Here is an 18,161-nt window from a genome sequence, read left to right on the forward strand (position 1 = left end):
TGTTATCATTCCTCCACATCAGCATCCACTGACCTCAACCACCCCTCCCTCTTTCTCATCCTTTTATCTCTCCAGTCCTTTTATCTTCTGTCTTTAACTCAACCCCTCTCATCTTTCTAGAAATTTAAGCTACCCAATTTTTTTTCTCCATCTTCAGCCTTTTCTGCTTGCTTAATCCCTTTGAAATCTTTTGGCCCAAATTTCTATCCCCTAAACTTTGTCTGTTTAGAATGTCATACCTACTGCTTAGGGATCTCTGGGCCATGAGAAAAACTGGCTTGTTCCCTACTGTCCTCATCTCAATAGCTGGTTCCCCATTGTGCATCAGCATGTTTTCTTTCACAGGGGTTTAAAGGACACTATCTTTTGGGGCTGGCCCAGGCTAAAATTTCATCTGCAGGCACCAAATGTTTCATTCAGCTGTGTGGTTTGTCCTGTGCAGCCTCGAAGTAGTTTCTATTAGTATTCCAATGGAGAGCTCACTGATGGAATTAGTGGGAAACCAGACTGCCAATTTATTTATACCCAGCCTTAGGGCATAACCATTGTGCATGTGTAAAGCTGTTGAGATGCAGAGTATACTCTGCATGTGTGTGTGTATGTGTTGACTGGAAGTAAGTTTGCAGGGAAAAATATTGCCTCAAGGATTGAACAGTGCCCAAAAGTGACCGTACTGTGTGCCAAAGATCCCTTTTCTCTGAACGCAAGAGAAAAATGATGGCTCTGAAATCTGTTGTCTACTTGTGTTTATTAATATCTTTCAACTCCAGTTTAACTGCAGCTCTTGTTACCCTGGTGGAGAGAGAAAATTCTAATTTAACTTCTGGAGTCCTTCCACCTTCAACAATATCTGTGTTATGAAACTATCGCTGCCTTTGGCTTGTGGGGTTGTTTAAAGCATATGAGTAATGAATAACGAAGTTTTCCCATTACATTGTCTCTTAGCCTGTGATGTGTTTTTAGGTAAATTGAGAGACGTTGGAAGCATTTAGTTGTGAATATATAGTTGATGCATCAGTGCTGAATGCGAATGAACTCTTTTTCCGGTATAATTTCATCAACTTTCATTAGGAGAATTTTTATTGCCATTATCTTGGCCAAATGATAAATCACGGAATAGCTTTCTTATTTTTCCCCCTCCTTCCGTGTTTCCTATTACTGTGACACAGTGTCATTTAGGAGATGCAGATGAACACCTCACTGCCCTGTTATGATAAAAACAGTTTGGGCAGAGAACAAATGTACTGGTTTAACTAGACCAAGAGCTAATAGGTTGTGTTCATTTAATTCATCTGATTAGCCATGTTGAGTTCCTCTGGAATGTTTCTTCCCACCAAATCATATATACAGATACATCCAGATATTAGAGCATGGTGATGTCTCTTACCATACTGTCTGCTGTGGTATGAAAAAATGAGAAGAGATTAGCAAATAATGTCTAGTTCCATTATTCTTTATAACAGCCAGGAAACTATAAACCTGTTATCCTTTAACATTATGTCTTCAAAAGACATGCATGAGGGGGCCCAGGGGACCAGTGGGCATATTTGTATTGCGCAGCAATGTGTGTATTGAGCCAATGCTGATCCAGACTGGCACTTTCATGTTATGAAGAGCAGAAACTATGCAAAGATATGAGCTGATCATCAAAGAAGAATACCTTTGTTAGCATATCCATGAGGCTAAACTAATTAAGACTGATGATCTTGTCTGCAGCTTTCTGGTACAGTTTTCTGATTCAGACTTTGCTTAGATTTTGCTGGCTTGGAAGACTGCACTGCACTCCGCTTCTCATACAGATGCCTCCAGAGGAGGATGGAGCCATGTAGGATTGTGATGGGGAAAGATAGGGTCTCTGAGAGTTCAGGACATTGCAGAGGACCTGATGGCAGGTAGAACAGCTTCCTCCTGCATGGTAGTGGCAAACGGGTTATATATTGTCACTGTGAGTAGAAACAATCCAGCTTGACTGCTGTGGAGCTTCTTAACCAAAATCAAAAGTTCACCACTTCTCTTTCTTTATCTCTTGTAGAATTTCAAGAATTTCAAGCAAGGCAGGAGGGGCTGGTTTCTACCCAGAGCACCAGCTCTTGGCACTGCTGGCAGATATCATTAATGCTGTTAGTTTGATGCATCAGTTCTGTCAGCATCTTCACTTTAATGGTAGTCACCAATGCAGCTCCAGCTCCTGCCTCTGCTGAGAGCTGAGGAAGAAGAGGGAGAGCATTGTCTGAGTTGGAAAATAAAAGACTGCCTGTGTTTGAAGTGAATTAAATGTGTTAACTTGTAATGTTCTAGCTGAGGTTTCCAGCTGTTATTCCCGAGCTGTCTGTTCTCGAAGCAATATGGGTCCATCATAAAGCAGCTAACTTCAGAGCATGAGCACTTACTGTCTGAGGCTTCTCAGGTGTATTATACTTTTATTATTATTATTTCTCTGTTCATAGTTTCCTAAGGCCTCTTCATATCCTGAATAAAACCCTGGGGAATTGTAAGCCCACAGGCTGAGTTTTAGCACTGTCACTATTCGCATCTCCTGGATTGATAGGTATTTAGTGTGCTGCCTGGATCCTGGAAACAGGACCCTAAGATACACCCCAGGGAAAGCCCCAAGATGTTCCTTGTATTTTTTACCCCTGAGAGAATAATTCCTTTGCTGTGGAAGTGACTTATTTTTGCTCAGAAATGTCACCATTTCCACCTGCCAATTGTAACTGCCACACTAAAATGTCTTCTGAAGTAAAATAATGGAAGTGAGGAATCTATGTAGAGCTGCTAGGCCCTCGTTGTTTTGTATTAATGACCATTGGTTCCTCTAAGCCTCTTCATCTATTTTCTTCCCATTATTAATAATTACTATAGTTCATTGCACCTGGCTCTTACTTAGCAAAGCTTGCAGTGATTAGGATGGGAGAAGAAATGGTGTTAGAGATTTGCTGACTGCTTTAAAGATATTTAAGAGACTTTCTGAGAGCAGAAGTCAGATCTCCAGAGTCCTTTGTCTACGCCTGGCAGGGAGGCTCTGTTTTCTCATATTGTTTGTGTGCTCTTCTAGGCACGTCCTCTGCTTATCTAGCTGTCCAACCACTCAGTATATGTACAAGCTCAAAATAATGCATTATTTGTTCATTATTCATTATTATAATTACCTATTCATATTTATTCATATAGTTTGAGAAAACAAGCAGAATTTCAATGTGGTTACTATAGGAAAATGTGTTTGTTATCAGATAGGGCTGCTTTAATGTTAGATTTTATTTGTACATGCTGGACTTGCTGGAGTTGAAGTGAAGGCATTCGCCTTGTAAGACATTTTGTGGCCTCTAACAAACATGAACCAAAAAAAAGCATTACAAGGGAGCTGTAGATGGTCACTTGGGAAGCCTCTTTTTTCCATCCACCTCCATGCTGTTGGCTCCCAATTTCTCTCAGCTGTGCAGAAGATCCTAGAGAAATTATAAGTGCAGCCTTACATAGGAAACATAAACAAATTAAAGAAGGCAAAACAAAACTAACTACTAAGAAACAGGAGACTGGAGCTCAGCCCCCTGTTATCAGTTACTGGTATATTATATATATATAATATATAATATATATAATATATGGGCTCTGTTACCTGTAAGATGTGCAGTAACAAACACCGAGTGAAGGGTCAAGAGCAGGCCATGCTGGTGTGGAGCACACACTGTGCTTGTGGCTGGTGCCAGGGCTGTGAGCACGGACTTATGGCAGTTGCTAAGGAAACAGTCTTGGAAATGGGATTGGAGTTCTTGTCAGAAGGTTGGCTGCAGAAATGGTTTGTGCTTCAAAAGCACACGGGGCTGATACTGACAAAGGCTGCAATTGTTCAGCAATTGATTCAACCCCTGGTGTGATAGCATTAAGGAGTAACACATGATGTGATCACTAAATGCCAAAGATGAGGGATTTTGCAGTTTCTTTGGGTTATTTTCGGTGACTCTTTTGTGGTTTTGGAGGTTTTTTTTGGTCTCTTGCCATCTCACTGCTTGTGAGAAACTACCAGTAATTACACCGGATTACTCCTATGTAGGCCCTTGATGTGTTACTTTTTTGTTGGGTCTTTATTTTTTTAAGTAGTGAAAAAGCATGCACAGACAATTCAAAGTCAGGGCTCTTCCATGTGAGGATCCACAGCTTGAAGGAGTCCTCTTGGAAAGGTGATGTTGATAATCCCAGTCCTGTTTTTGCATTTCTTTGCCTGCACGTCCCTACTCGAGACATAGGCTTTTAATACACTGAGAAATTCCTCAGAGTTATTTGTTATTTTGCAATTACTTTGTAATTGATTTTCTTAAAAAGCAATTCATAACTTGTTAAAGATGTTCCCTCCTTCCCCTCTTCACTGTTTTTTCTCTAATCTCTGCCACTGTCCAGTATTTACAGTCATAAAACCTATTTGTTTCCCATTGCTTAGGGAGATGACGCTTCTAGAGAGAGAAAAAAGATGAGACCTAATGATTTGTAAGAGTGTATTTAGTCAGATCCTCTTGGGGTATGAGTCTAATTTGTACAGTGACAACTTCAGTGTAAGTAACCAGAGCAGTTACACTACTTGCCTCTGTTGCCTCTGTAAAATAGAAGCTATTTTAGAATAGATCCTGTAGAACAAATGCTATCATTGAATTCATGATTGACTGTATGGGAACCTGAATGAGGTGATACTGTAATACTAAGAGCTGTCCTTCTGAAAAACAGTCTCCCAACACCTGCGCTTTGTATACTCAGCAATGAAACTTCCTCCTTTTTTTCCACCAGGGCCTGCAGCTGGGAACTCAAGAGCTGGAGGAGATGGGAAGCAAGTTTTGCCTTGCTCTGCTCATTCTGCACCTCAAATCCTTGCCCTGCAGCAAGAAGGTGATGGCTCAGGCAGCGCTACTCCTAGATCTGGAGGAAGAGATAACAATAACAGACCGGGCACAAAGGTCAGTGACAGTTTCCTTACAAATTTCATTTTCCTCTCAAAATATTACTTGAGCATATGGATGGCACTGTCTCAGTGAATTCATCAACAGGAAACTGAAGTTTCAGGTGATACTCTGTCCACCTCAGATCTCCTCTGTGGAGTCAATCTCCTACAGGGAAGATGTTCTCTAGGTGAAGGACTTTGATGGTATGATTTAGAAGCAGTATGCCTGATTCTGCAAGGATTCACACAGTCATTCCTCTTTTCCTCACAGCATTGTATCCTACAGACATATGAAGCATAGGTTTGTGATTTTTGGTGCGTGTGATGAAGTCATTATCCAAACAACCATATGGGAGGTGTTTTTTCCTAATTGCAAAATTCATTTCTTAGCTTCCTGTGTTCAATGGGATGTATGCAAGTGAGGTTGCCTCATATGTGGGGAATTTGGCCTGGGTAAAGGTCAGAATATGGGATGCTTCAGCTGTGATGAAGCAGAAATGTATGTGCTCTTTCTAAACCATGCTATTCCTAGTTCTACATGCAAGCACTTACTCTTGCAATATTGTTTTTCCAAGACAAATGGAGGAAAAAATAACTGAGTGATGTGATACGATTTGAAGTTCCCAGTGGGTTTGTTATCAAAGAGTGCTTCCAGCTTCATCAATGAAAAGCCAATTTTTTCTGTTGCAGAAATGCCCCCATAATTTACAGCAAACTTCCAGTCTTCCCCCTGCAGGAATACTTAACTGACATTCGCACCACCTGTTCCTCATGCCTGAAACCATTCTTACAAGCTTGTTCGTGGTTTTTAATGTTTATGGGGAACAATGAAAAAAAGAGAACTAAAATATAGAGACATTCCTTTTGTATAGCTGTGCTCACTTGTACATATGAACACATAAATGAAGCAATTAACATGTATCCTAAATGGTTTCAGTACTGGGGACAGCCATCCGAGAAATCGTTGGTGTCTCATTAGAGAGAGCTACTGAAGCCTGGCCAGGTGGATGAATTTGAGATATAAATCAGATTTTCCAATTCTGAATTAGAGCTGGAGGAGTTTTTGCATGAAAGTAACTTCAGGGAAGGAAAATATTGAACTCTGACTTGTCCCAGACACTGAAAATAAGTTGGTCATACCAACTCCATGAGCACTTTCTCTCATTTGTGTGGTTTTCCATTACCTTTTTCTTTGGTTGGTTTCATGTTAGTGAGCATTCATTTCATTTTTCCTGATGTTGTGTGGGCGATGAACCTTTACCAATATAGCAGCTCTCTACTGACAAATACTTTTAAAGAAGTTAAGAATTAAAGAAAAATCCCTTACCTTGTACAGCTCCCATGCCATTCCATATCTGTTTGTGGTGGTCAAAAGCAAAGCGCTCTGTCCCTTCAAGGTTCTGTGTCATCTGGGGATGGGATGTCACTGCTGAAGGCAGTGTGATGGTTACTTGTTCATTTTCACTCCAGTGGGTGGAATTGCAGATTTATGGAGTTCTGATGGGTTAGGTGCAATTAGTTGGCATTTGTAGTACAAGTAAACATTACATTGTTTGCTCCTGTCTAAAGATTTGCCATATTACAGGAGCTTTTTGCAAAAGATCAGGAAAAGGGAGATGTGGGGCCCAAGGGGCTTGGCTTGTAAGTGTATTCTATTTTATGATAAATAATTCATTGAAAAGGATTGTGCAGCTTATTGATTCTGATTCAGAAAATTAATATTTTGCTTCTGGGTTTCTTTGAGTCTCGCCAAGAGAACTGCATAATTTGATTTTAGAGGGAATAAGAGGCCTAAAGCAACCAAAGGAAGAATGCAGAATAAAGAGAGCACACTGCTATGGGCAGGAGAGCAGCTGTATCCAGGCCTCTCCCCCAGCTCAGACTTTGAAATAAAATAATGCATAGACTATGAAATAAAAAACTGATTATCCATCAGAACTGGAGGTTGCAGTGTGGGGTTCCACTCGGTCTAATCTTACTCTGTAAAGATGAAATCCAGTCTTTCTCCATTTAGGTAGCACAGGGAGCTCAGCAGAGTCTTTCTGCTTACTGGTGGTGTGTCACTACATCAATGGTAATTATAGTCTACTTTTGCCAAGACTAGAGCTGTCTTTCATGGTTTAAGGAGCAGGAAGTGTTTATAGCTTAGAACCAGTGCTGTTGTCTTCTGTAGTTACCACAAAAAACACTTGAACACCTTCTATGCTTTCCTCTTGTGAGGATGGAAATAACCCAAATTATTTTTGTACCTTTGCCAAAGCAGAGTTGAACTCGGGGCCTGCAGGTGCTACACAGGAGCGACCTAAATGGTTACACTGTGGGATGTCTTTCTTGTGTGCTTTACACTGTGAGCAGAGGTGGTTTAAACACCTTGCAGGCAATCCCTTTTCCAGACCTCTGTACTGTGTAATGAATAGTGGGTGTTTAAGTGGGAGCCAATGGGTCTGACTGCAGCTTAAGTTTGTTTTTGGTAGAGCGTGTTGCAGAAGACTGTCTTGACTGACTTTCTCACCTAGAGAAAGATACACATATGGATGTTTCCTATCAGAGCAGGATTAACAGTGTCAGAAGAAAATGATGACTGTCACTCGACCTTGATGAAAATACGATCTTTATTTAGTTGATAAGGTTCTATTTTGCAGAAAACATGCTGAAATTGCTCTGACCACTCCAGCTGTGATCAGTGAGATTAATTGCACAGTGCTTATGTTCAATACATCTATCTAATTTTCTAAATGTGCATTTCTGAGTGCCCGTCTCTATACTACTCCGGGTGACAGGTCAAGCCATGGAAAGAGAAGTTAATCCAGTACTGGACAGATCTGACTTCCAGGTGATATGTCTCATGGCAAAGGTACATAGATCACAAGCCAGAGGTCTTTTATGTTACGAAACTCCTACGGTTCATGTTCTGCGTTTGTGTCTTTTTTTTTGTCATGGTGTCTGGTGTGCGTGGCATTGACTTGGCATCTCAGCATCTCCCTCCAACAGCGAACATTTTCACCTGTCAACGTTTATAACTGGATGTGTCTTTTAATTTTCCTCTTAGAGCTCTCTCTGCTCAGGGCATTTTGCAGCCTTACTTTTCCGCTACTGCTGTGAGGAGGATGAAGGAGCAGGCTGGACACTGGCTACTTCTCTAGAATAAACTATTTGCTCTGTCAGAGTCAGTGAGCGGTAGATCGAAGCAAGGTAATAGCTACTGGGGAAATGACTGGTCTAATGGAGGCATCTTGTGTGAATGGGGGATTTCTCCCACCTGATTTCATAGTGTTCAGTGTACAGTCTCCAGTGAGCCGAAGAAAGGTGTGCTAAACCTTTAGTGGTCCTAACAAAATGTATTTTGGAACACAGGCAAGAATTCCTTCTTGACCTCAGTCTAGCACATACAGTATATGAAGTCATTCAGGAGCATTAACTGTGTAGTAAGTTCCCAGCAGAGGCAGGGTAACAAAGTAGCTATATCTGAAAATAAGCAAAAAGGGAGTTGAATTTTTGTCTCTGGGGCTACATTACTAATAGAACAGTAGAGTATTTCCCCCAGAACCTGGAAATCCTTGGAGAACATGAAATTCACATAACAACTCTTCATCTCTGGTTCTCTAAGGGCAGCTGTCTTAAAGACCAACAGGTAACTACTGAGATTATTGCCATGAGATGCAGTGAGATCATAGGATTCTGGATTACCTGAAAGTGCTTGACTGTGTGGAAATAGTTTAACTCTGAAATCTCTACAGTACACTGCAAGTTCCTTACTCAGATATTCTCTCTCCACAAAAACCTCCTATTTACTTCCTACTCAATGCTCTACTCAATGCTGTACCTTTCTAAAACTGGGGAAAGTCTAGTAAGGGGACTTTTGTTTTAGCTCTGTTTAAATGGTATGTAAATGATGTGCTAGCAGAGTCCTGGAACCAGTACTCCAAAGGTTGTTGGTACCTAATATATTGCTTCCCATGATTATTAGTTGAAGACAAAAACAAGTGATTCTTTAAATGTTTCCAAAAAGAATATCATCCAGAGAACATCCTGCAAACTTCAGAAGCATAGATGCATCTGGGGATGGAACAAACTCTTGATCATCCTAATACAATTCTCATAACTGCCTGTCTAGTGGTTAAATTGTTCAAGGTATCAGCCAGCTTTTAGTTAGCATCCTGTGCCCCTGGGGCATTTCTCCTTAACTCTCACACTTGTTTAGGTGCCGTCACCCTCATATTGCACAAGACCTACTAAAGAACTTAGTAGTTTGTGGGTTTTTCTTTTCAGAAACTTTTTATAGGTGTTTTTCTGCATCAAAAGGCTATTCCTCTACCAGCAGGCCAGTTTTAAGGACCATTCTGCCAAGTCAAATGTCAAATATGTGGAGGGTTAACTGCATTTTGCAGCCATCTTCTGAAAAACAAGGTAATGTATCAGTTGATTGTAGAGGCATTTTACTCTCTTATCTCACAAAGATACAGTGCTGTAGATGTTGGCCTCACAACTCTGCTTTTGCTCAAGAAGAGCCACTAATTCTTGTATTTCCAGCCATGTCTTGCAGTCAGTTCAGGCATTCGGAAGCTGTCTTCTGGGAAAACAAAATGACAGCATGTACTTCAGACATCATGTTTTTTGATAATAAGTTTCATGCCTCATTTGCTATGAAACAATTGGGTTTTAAGTCGGTGCTGCCCAGGTAACTTCACATTTTTCATGACCACAAAGAGGATGAGAAGTGACTGCTCACTAAGAGCAGGTTTCAGAAAGCATTACCTTGTTAAGGGTGTTTTCCCCTTTTTCCTCATGTTTTGAACGGATGGCACTTCTGTTCATTCTCTTTTTGCATTTGTGCCTTTGAGTGTTTTGCAAACACTGCAGCAGTTGTAGCCCTTTGTTTGGGAGGTGTTTCTTACATACTGAGGCAGACCCTTGCAAAGTCATTAAGTGTTTTCTGCTGACTCAGATATTATTCATCTCTTGTGTTTCTTTATCATTTCTTATGTTTCTTGAACAGAGATAAATTTCTCTCCTCCCCAGATGGTAAATATACCTTACTGTGATATTAATCAGAAGCAGAATGTTTAATCACTACCATGGCCCTTTGTCCAGGTGCAATCTATTCATCTTCCATACAGTGAGCAGTTAAAATGGTCAGTGAGTGGATGGCAAATCCAATAATATACAAGAAGGATTTGTAGATCATTTGGAACTGTGCTTGCTCTTCTCCTATACTTCATTGATGCACCATCACAATCCTAGATAGTATTGAACTGTTGGATTTCCCGTCTCTTCTCTGTAATGCATCCTCGCCTGATTATGGCTGTGCAAGCAATTCTGCTCATCTTTTAAGCTATGTGGCCAAAATGCCATTCAGATCAAAATAGAGTGAAGCAGACCCAAAGGTGGGAAGTTCAAAGAGCAAAAGAACAAAGAAGGAACGAGGCGTGTTGGTTTCAATTCATGCATCTTTAACACATATTTAAACAGCAGAATTACGACATGATAGTTCTGTGCAGTGATGGCAAATGGCTCCCTTGCTTCCTGGTTTGTGTCTTCCTCTGCTTACAGGTGAATGTGGGTTTCATTTGTTGTTACAGTTTTTTGTTTGTTCGTTTAAATTATATGAACTGGAACTAATTTTGGCTGAAGTGTTTGAGTGCAAGACAGTGCTTCACCCTCCCAAATGCCCCATCTCCTCATGGTTCCAACAGGCTGAGTACCTGATCCACTGGGGCAGTCTGTACGGTTGGACTCTGGGGAGTCCTCTGACACATGCATGGAGATGAAAGGGCTCTTTCATCATTTTGTGAATCTAATTCCCTGGAAAACATCAGCAGGAATCATCTGGTAGTTTTGATTCAGATTTCTGTTTGATTGAACGTTCATTTTTCTTTAAGTAAAGATTTGGAACATTTTTAACCTTGATCATCTGTAGACATTAAATATCTTGGGGCAGCTTTCAGAAGGAGAGGTTATTTATTGATTCCATTTTTTAGCTTGGTCACAGGTTATGTAGCTGTTAGAGGAATTTGAAGTTTCTACTGCTTTGTGAACATCTATGAATGTGATATTCCTGTGTTTGGATGCCTGAGCAAAAAGGGCATGGTGATGGTGATAGCTTATTAGGTAAATCCAAGTTTCGTGTTTGCCATACTGTGTCATGTTAGTGGTGTAGAACATGGAGCAAAAGGAGCTGCTAATGTATTTCATATAACTCTTCAAGGGCACCGCCTAACTTTTAACAGTAAAGGAGTGTGTCAGCTATGAGAGCAGCTGCAGAGTTCTGGGGTAGACTCACATTACTGTAAGGAGTCAGAATCAGTTTATGACTACCAGGAGGTATTGCTTAAATACATATATACTCTACACTGCTCTTTCATACAGATGCTGCAAAAGGGGAGTATCTTCTTTCTGTCCAGGGTCTGACGTAAAACCTTGATGTGCCTGCTCATGAGAGGAAACACCTCCAACTTTGGATTTAGATCTATTACTGGATTCAGATTTTACTCTCAGTACATATATATTGATAATTGTGTTTTGTAAATAAGAACATGAACTTTCTTCCATCCCTCCCTCCCTTCATCCTTCTCATCCAGCACTCTTCAGCGTCTCTCCTTTGTTAGTGTGAGAATACAAGCCCAATGAATTCTGTGGAGGTTCAGCCGAGCAATGCAGTCTATAATTAATGTATTTGGTATTCAGAAGGCTTTTATGTAGCTGTGCACAGGTGAGACACTGTAATTCAGCAACTTTTCATTAACACTTTCTGGAGCTGTCCCTGTTTTCTTCCTATTGATTTTTATTATTATTATGAAATAACCTTGGGAGCCACACAGATCTTGTTGACTGTTACCAAATACCAGTCCAAGCCTATCTCAGGCTGGGAACAATTATTCATGCTTACTTCAGAGGTAATTCATTTATCATTTAATAGCTAATAATAGCAATTTAAACAGCAGTAGGAAGGGATGAGATGAAAAGAGCAAATGGCAGAAAAAGGAATCACAGAAGGACTGCATGCTATCATATCGAAGGTTATTCAAATTACTGTACACGTACAGATCTGACTGGAGTACCGATAATGAACTTGTATATATCCAGCAGAACAAATGGGCTCTGCATTGCCCTTTCTGTGAGGCACATTGCTACTGCCTGGTATTAGACATTTTCGTATTGATTAGGAGCATCTGTATTTCTGTGGTACAGTCCTTTTCCCTTAAAATCGTACTTGAAATGTGGAAGTCATTGGGTCCCTTCACATGCTGGGATAAAAATTTACTTCTAAAGCAATCAACATTAATTTATGAAGTTATGAAATATCTCCCAAAAGACTGGATTATGAGGGATATGCACTTCCGTCTGAGGTGATCTTTATAGACCAGGATAGTGCTGACACTGGAACGGGATAGAGTCTTTCCTAGAAGTCACAAAGGATAATGAGAGGATTGATATGTTTAGACTTACAGTCATTTTGAATGCAGCCAGATGCGACAATTTTGGGTTGACCATGGATCAGGTGTTTAAGAGGCAGTGTTAGGACACTCCATATAACATTATTGCAGAGCTAGGTGGTGAAGGCTTTACCACACATCAGTCCTGCACAGCATTGATGGCGGCAGGGTTACGTGTGCTGCTACTGTTTAAAACATTAGTGTTTAAAATGGATGTCTTCTGTCGTGGGCAAAATATGATAGAAGGAGCTGCATCCTCAGTGAAACCATCAGTGGGATCCACGTTTTCCTCAGGTCAGAATTTTATATGTATTTAAGTTTCTCAGGCAATAAGAGCAAAGGAAAGCATTGTGGTTCTGATACAGTGATGCTCATCAGCACACTGTGTCCCCATCTCTCTGTTCTTTCTCTGCAGAGGGAACACATGAGATTTGTGCTTTCGAGGCAAACAGCTTATTGCAGGTTTTGGTCTGATGCCCAGCCTGCAAATGAGAGTCTGACCAGGCCACTTGTACTGTGGTGACAGTATACAGCTGCTATCTAGGAGCATATCAAAAATCTTAGCAAGACAAATGAGAGACTGAACAGTTATAGGGATAGAAAAAGACAGATAAATTCATAATTAAAGCTGTCGAGTTGCAATAAAAGGAACATTTAACTTGGAACGAAAGTGGGTGGGCGAACAAAGTGTCGTATTTGGAGGTGAAAGTTGGCACTTGAACAGCATTTTTAAAGTACTCCAAAGCCACCTCCACTGACATCTCAGCTCTATTGTATATTCTGTCAGAGGCTCTGGCTGTGCAGTGTATTGTGGCTGTGACTCATGCGCAGCCCCTGCTGCTTGCTGCCATATGAGATATTAGAGAGACAGACATGGCAGGAGTATTGTGTGAGACTGAGGTAAATACGTGCAGGTTGGTGTTTTTAGACCCAGCACACACATGTACATGGACATACATGCATAGAGGCATAAACATGTAAGCCAGCTGCTGTAGCCTGTGGCGATTCATTATATCGTCTCAGAAACAGTGGGGGTTTATTAAGATGTATAAGCTAAATGAGATATTAGCAGGAAGAATTTGTGAGAATTTGGCTGGAGCTGGGCCTGCAAAGATGTGATGATAAGATCATGTGATGTTAATACTTCATACGGATCTTCACAGAGGGTTGGAACTTGATGATCCTTGAGGTCCCTTTCAACCTGAGTATGGTTCTGTGAATACTTAACATCTGAAGAACACACACACACAAAAATAAAGCCTAAAATCTCAAATCCAATTCCCATGAATACTGGGGGAGTTCACTCACAAGATGAAGACCTGTGCCATTTTGGCCACGGCCAGTCTGTAGATAACAGTAGTTCAGGCTGAGCAAAGACAACATGCCAAGCACTGGCCACCACCAGAGCAGGAAGGAGAAGCAGGGTCTGTACACTGTAAGAGGATAGAAGAAAAAACAGCTGTTTCCAGCTATTAGAGCGTGTTCTTTCCATGTTTCTCCCCTGATGCAGTCGGAGTCCCTTGCTGAATATGTCTCTCAATCCTGCATCCATTTCTTCTTGGTAAAACTTGTGTTTTTCGGATGGATGTGAAGCTAATTTCTGGAAGGATGAGTTTCATTTTTAAAGTAACAGAAGCAGGCTTTGTGTGGTTACGCTTTCAAGTACATCCTTAACCATTTAAAAGTGCATTACCAGCAGTGTTATTTATGGTATCTTATTACCTGTTAAACTATAATGGCTTCCTATTAAGCATTAACAATTAGTTACTACCTTAAATCCCTCTTTCAAAAAAGAGTTAGAGGAATTGGAGCTTGGAGGGAGAGTAAGCAATGGAAGAAACTAAATTCAAGAAGAGCTATCAGGGCAGTATCATTAGAAATAAGGAATAAAGGGAGGAATAGAAAGCATCTATTCCTGTCTATTCTGTCTATTCCTGTGTAATCTGTTTGTTCTGTCTGGGCTGCTCAACAAGTTTTTACATTACACTGTGTACTTCAGAATTGTTTCTGAAGATGCCATTCTACAGTATCTTCCATAAAGCATCAGCATCTCATTAAAAGATAAAAGTCCAAGGTATTCAAATAGCAAGCAAACTCCCAGTATCAAACAACAAAACAGTGTTTGATCTCCTTTGAACTGCAGGGGGCAGCCAAGAATTTGGGTATTGCTACCTGGATTTGTGTTGTCAGGCTTTCCATCGCATTAATACTTATTTTTCATTGTAACACACAACCTGTATTTTCATCTGTGAAGATGTGAATCATGAGACAGGATCCATTGTACGATGTTCAGCCAGTCAGGAGTCCTTCCTGACAGTGCCCAGCATTAGAGATTTCAGAGAGATGCAAGAAATTGCCATCGTGGACAATTACAAACTATTCCCACCATATGGGGGAATGCCTTTCTATCTTCAGACAGTTATTTATTTATACTTGGAAATGTGAGAAATTATAGCCTTTCCAAGTAATTATAATAACAATAATCCTTTCTAATGAAATGTTCCAATGTTCTTATTTTCTGTACGAGTGGTTAATGCTTTTTGAGTCTATCAGTTGAGTTTCATAGATCAGCTGTGTGTTGCTCAGAAAATGTTTCCTCTCTTCAGCTGCGCTTTCACCTTTGCAAATGCATTTTTGTCCTCTGCTGTAAGAGAGAATAATTGGGAGTGCCCAAATTGCCAGTTATTTTGTAAACAATGATTGTCTCTCTTGTGCATCTGGTCACGAAAGACACTCATATTTTTTAGCCTTCCTATTGCTCTAATGACTTTAATCACCTTCTCTGGAACCGTCCTTATTTATCTACTCAGACATACAATCTGATTTTTGGGTGGTCCAGTATGGACTCAGTAATCTCTATGGGTCCCTTCCAAATTGGGTTGTTCTGTGATTCTATGTGTTATCCTTTAACATGTAGGAAGACAGGAATTCAGGATGGCTTCGATAGAGAAAGCAGAGCATTTCTTAAAATAAGTTTTGTAATATTTTCCATCCTGTTGTCTGTAGGCCTTGCAGTTTATTGTTTTCAGGAAGGATGGAGGTTCCTGGATTAATCAGCCTTATCATCACCTGATTTGATGAATGTGTTGGAGAAACCATTTTATCTTTAAGTAATAATCTTGGAAGATTGCTGGCCACAAAGAGGGGTTGTGAAGGAAACCAGAGTCTCTCAGGTGGGAATGCATGCCCGTAAGAAATGATGTCACTTTTTATATTTAGATCTTTTAGATTTCAGCATTATGTCTGACTTGAAGACGGTTCTCACCTAATTAGTCCAGAAAGGATGAAATGGAAAAGAGAGAGTTGAGTGGATGAGGATGTCATGCTGGCAGCTTGTGGGCAGCACAGGAGCAGTGAATAAGATAGAGGGTCCCCATAAGAAGCTGGGACCTAAGATCCCTCCCTGCTTTCATGGAAGTGAAAAACTGCCTTAATTTCAAGAATTTTCTGTATATACATATATATATATATTATTTTTTCATGGAGATACAAAGAATGGATTAGGCTGAAAAATTAGTTGGGTCCTTTGACAATATGTCTGAGATGTCTTTGCCATTTTCAAGGAGCAGATTGGAGACATAAGATGCAGAAGCAAAGCTTGTGTTCACTTTTCTCTCTCTCTCTCTTTAAAATCATACCCAGGTTCTTTTTGTGCAAATGTACTACTCAGGATCAAAGCCTCTGCTCCAAGTGGAGGAAGTCCCTGGAGAGCAAGGCCTGAAAGCTAAGCCTCTAATACTGCTGCTGCTGGCCATACACCAGGTACTGCTTGGGAAATCTAGTCATGCATGACCCAGCACCTGGAGATAGAGAGAAACTGGGAGCAGTGTACTCAGCATCCCTGCATAACTTCTGATCTTTGTTCTCTTTGCTAGCTCATGTCCTTCTTTTGGTCGTGGTCCATCAGGAGTTTATTCCCAGCAGTGTCAGATATCTGAAAGACTCTTCTGTAATGCAGCATCCACTGATTCCTTAGGCTTCTCAGAAGTGTAGTTTCTGTCATATGGACTGGGGTTTATCAGAAAGTGGATAATGGATAGGCTCACTACAGGTCTCTGCTTATTTTGGTGTATTTTTCCTCATTTCTGGCATTTCCATCTCCTTACTGAGTGGCTCTAAGTTAACGGCTGTTGGGGAAGGATCAATAGAAAGATGCTCTCTGCAACATCTGAGATTATTTCCCCTGCAGGTATGACAGGAACAGCCTTGCAAGCAGGATACTTCTTTGCCTTGTGGTGCTTTCCTGCCTCTCTTGTGAGGTGCTGGGTTTGCATGCTAAGAAAGCCACAGTTAGCACAGCTTAAACAAGATGACTCTCAAGAAGCAGTGTCCTTGATCCCTCATTAAAAATGTCCTTGACACGTTGTGCCATCAGAAGGAAGGTTTGCGATGCTGATCACCGGCAGCGTTTCTTCTCCTATGGATGTTATACAGCCTCAGAACATTTTGTTTAATTCATGGGAGAAGGAAGCTCTTTGGGTTTTGCTTCTCTTTACTTTTCTTTTTCTTTTTTTAATGCTTCCCTGAAGGCTGCATGAGAGCTATGGGGGTAGGAACGCAATTGCGGGAAGGTAACCTTTCCCATCCCTCAGCCTCTCAAGAGATGCATGCAACAGCAAGATACATGTAAATCCATCAGAGCTGATAGTGTGGTTTAATGCTAACAGATGTAAAGCATTAAAGGAAATAAACAGCCTGGCCCTGAATGGGATCCAGAGGTATAAAGCTGCAGCCTTGTGCTCACTCCCCGTGTTATTCCAGGTAGTTATTAGTCGTTTAGCTTAACTAAGAAAATGTCAGCCTTACTGCTGCTTTCTGTCATGTCTGTACGCTGCTAACAGTAATGCAGGTTGATTTTGGTTTGTTGTTCTTTTATTAGTTTAAACAGCAGATTATGTTCGTTTTTCAGCAAAGAGGACTTCATTCTAAGACTTAGATGCTGAAAGAGTAACTGTTACCTCAGCAGACAGGTAAACAGGCCAAATTTCCTTCTATTTCCCAAGAGTGCTGGAGGCAGAGGTAGACAGAGAAGTCTGTGCATTCTCCAGTTAAGATCTTCTCTTCCACACCAGTAAAATATCTTTGGAAATATATGAGGGAGCCTTGGAACTTCAGGAATAACAAAACCCAGATCCCTGCTATGTTTCCCTCAACAGATTTTATCTTCTTGGTGTTTGGGCTTGGCTATTTATCTGATCCTTTACATCCGAATGACATTCCTATGCAGTGTGTAGCCTTGCTGTTCTTTCCTCTCTGTTAGATGTGTGGTTGATGTAACTGGGCAGAATTTTCAATTAATCGACAGCCTTTATTCCACCTTTTCTTACAGTAGTGGCATGATGTGCCTGCAGAATTTCCCTACTTCCTTCCACCTTACGTTGCTAGAAATCACTTGGCTCAGAAAATAAAAGCATGGAGCCATTTACCCTTGTTTAGTCCCCTACTGATGGGTCAGAAGTGGAGATTAATAGGGTAGGAAGTGTGTTTCTACTCTGCAGTCAGTAAAGGAAATTCACTGGAACTAAATTAATCATGAAACGGACACAAAGAGGAGAATAGATTAGCAGGGAATTAACTCATTAATTAGATTCATGCCGAAGTTCAGAAGAGGCTTTCCTTCAAGATAACAGCCGAGTTCAAAGATCAGCAAGGGCTGATCATGAGAGGCAGGCACACCGTTTTCCTTCTGAACTCTGTCAGGCTTTACCTTAGCCCAACATCTGGCTGGTTATTATAGGATATCAGACATATGGCTGGCAGGAATTCAGCAGCTGGCAAAGCCTAACCACTTAGTGCCCAGC

At 40.8% G+C, this 18,161-nt stretch overlaps 1 protein-coding gene and 1 long non-coding RNA gene across 2 annotated transcripts in view; one reads left to right on the forward strand and one right to left on the reverse strand.

The window, feature by feature from the left end:
- LOC146752321 (cytosolic carboxypeptidase 4-like) overlaps positions 1 to 18,161 on the forward strand; it is a 97,191-nt gene that overhangs the window by 69,234 nt on the left and 9,796 nt on the right. The window contains exon 5 of the mRNA XM_085532021.1: positions 4,777 to 4,943. Coding sequence (XP_085388147.1) covers positions 4,777 to 4,943 — 167 coding nt within the window. The remainder of the gene's footprint in view (positions 1 to 4,776; positions 4,944 to 18,161) is intronic.
- Positions 153 to 3,909, reverse strand: LOC146752322 (uncharacterized). Its single transcript, XR_014940679.1, has 3 exons — positions 3,617 to 3,909; positions 3,355 to 3,446; positions 153 to 2,204 (listed from the first exon to the last, which is right to left on the reverse strand). It is a non-coding gene; the product is annotated as an uncharacterized LOC146752322 (long non-coding RNA).

This window comes from Coturnix japonica, unplaced genomic scaffold, assembly GCF_054131305.1.
Source record: "Coturnix japonica strain WE unplaced genomic scaffold, WE-NBRP24 Scf046, whole genome shotgun sequence".
Classification (NCBI taxonomy): Eukaryota; Metazoa; Chordata; class Aves; order Galliformes; family Phasianidae; genus Coturnix; species Coturnix japonica.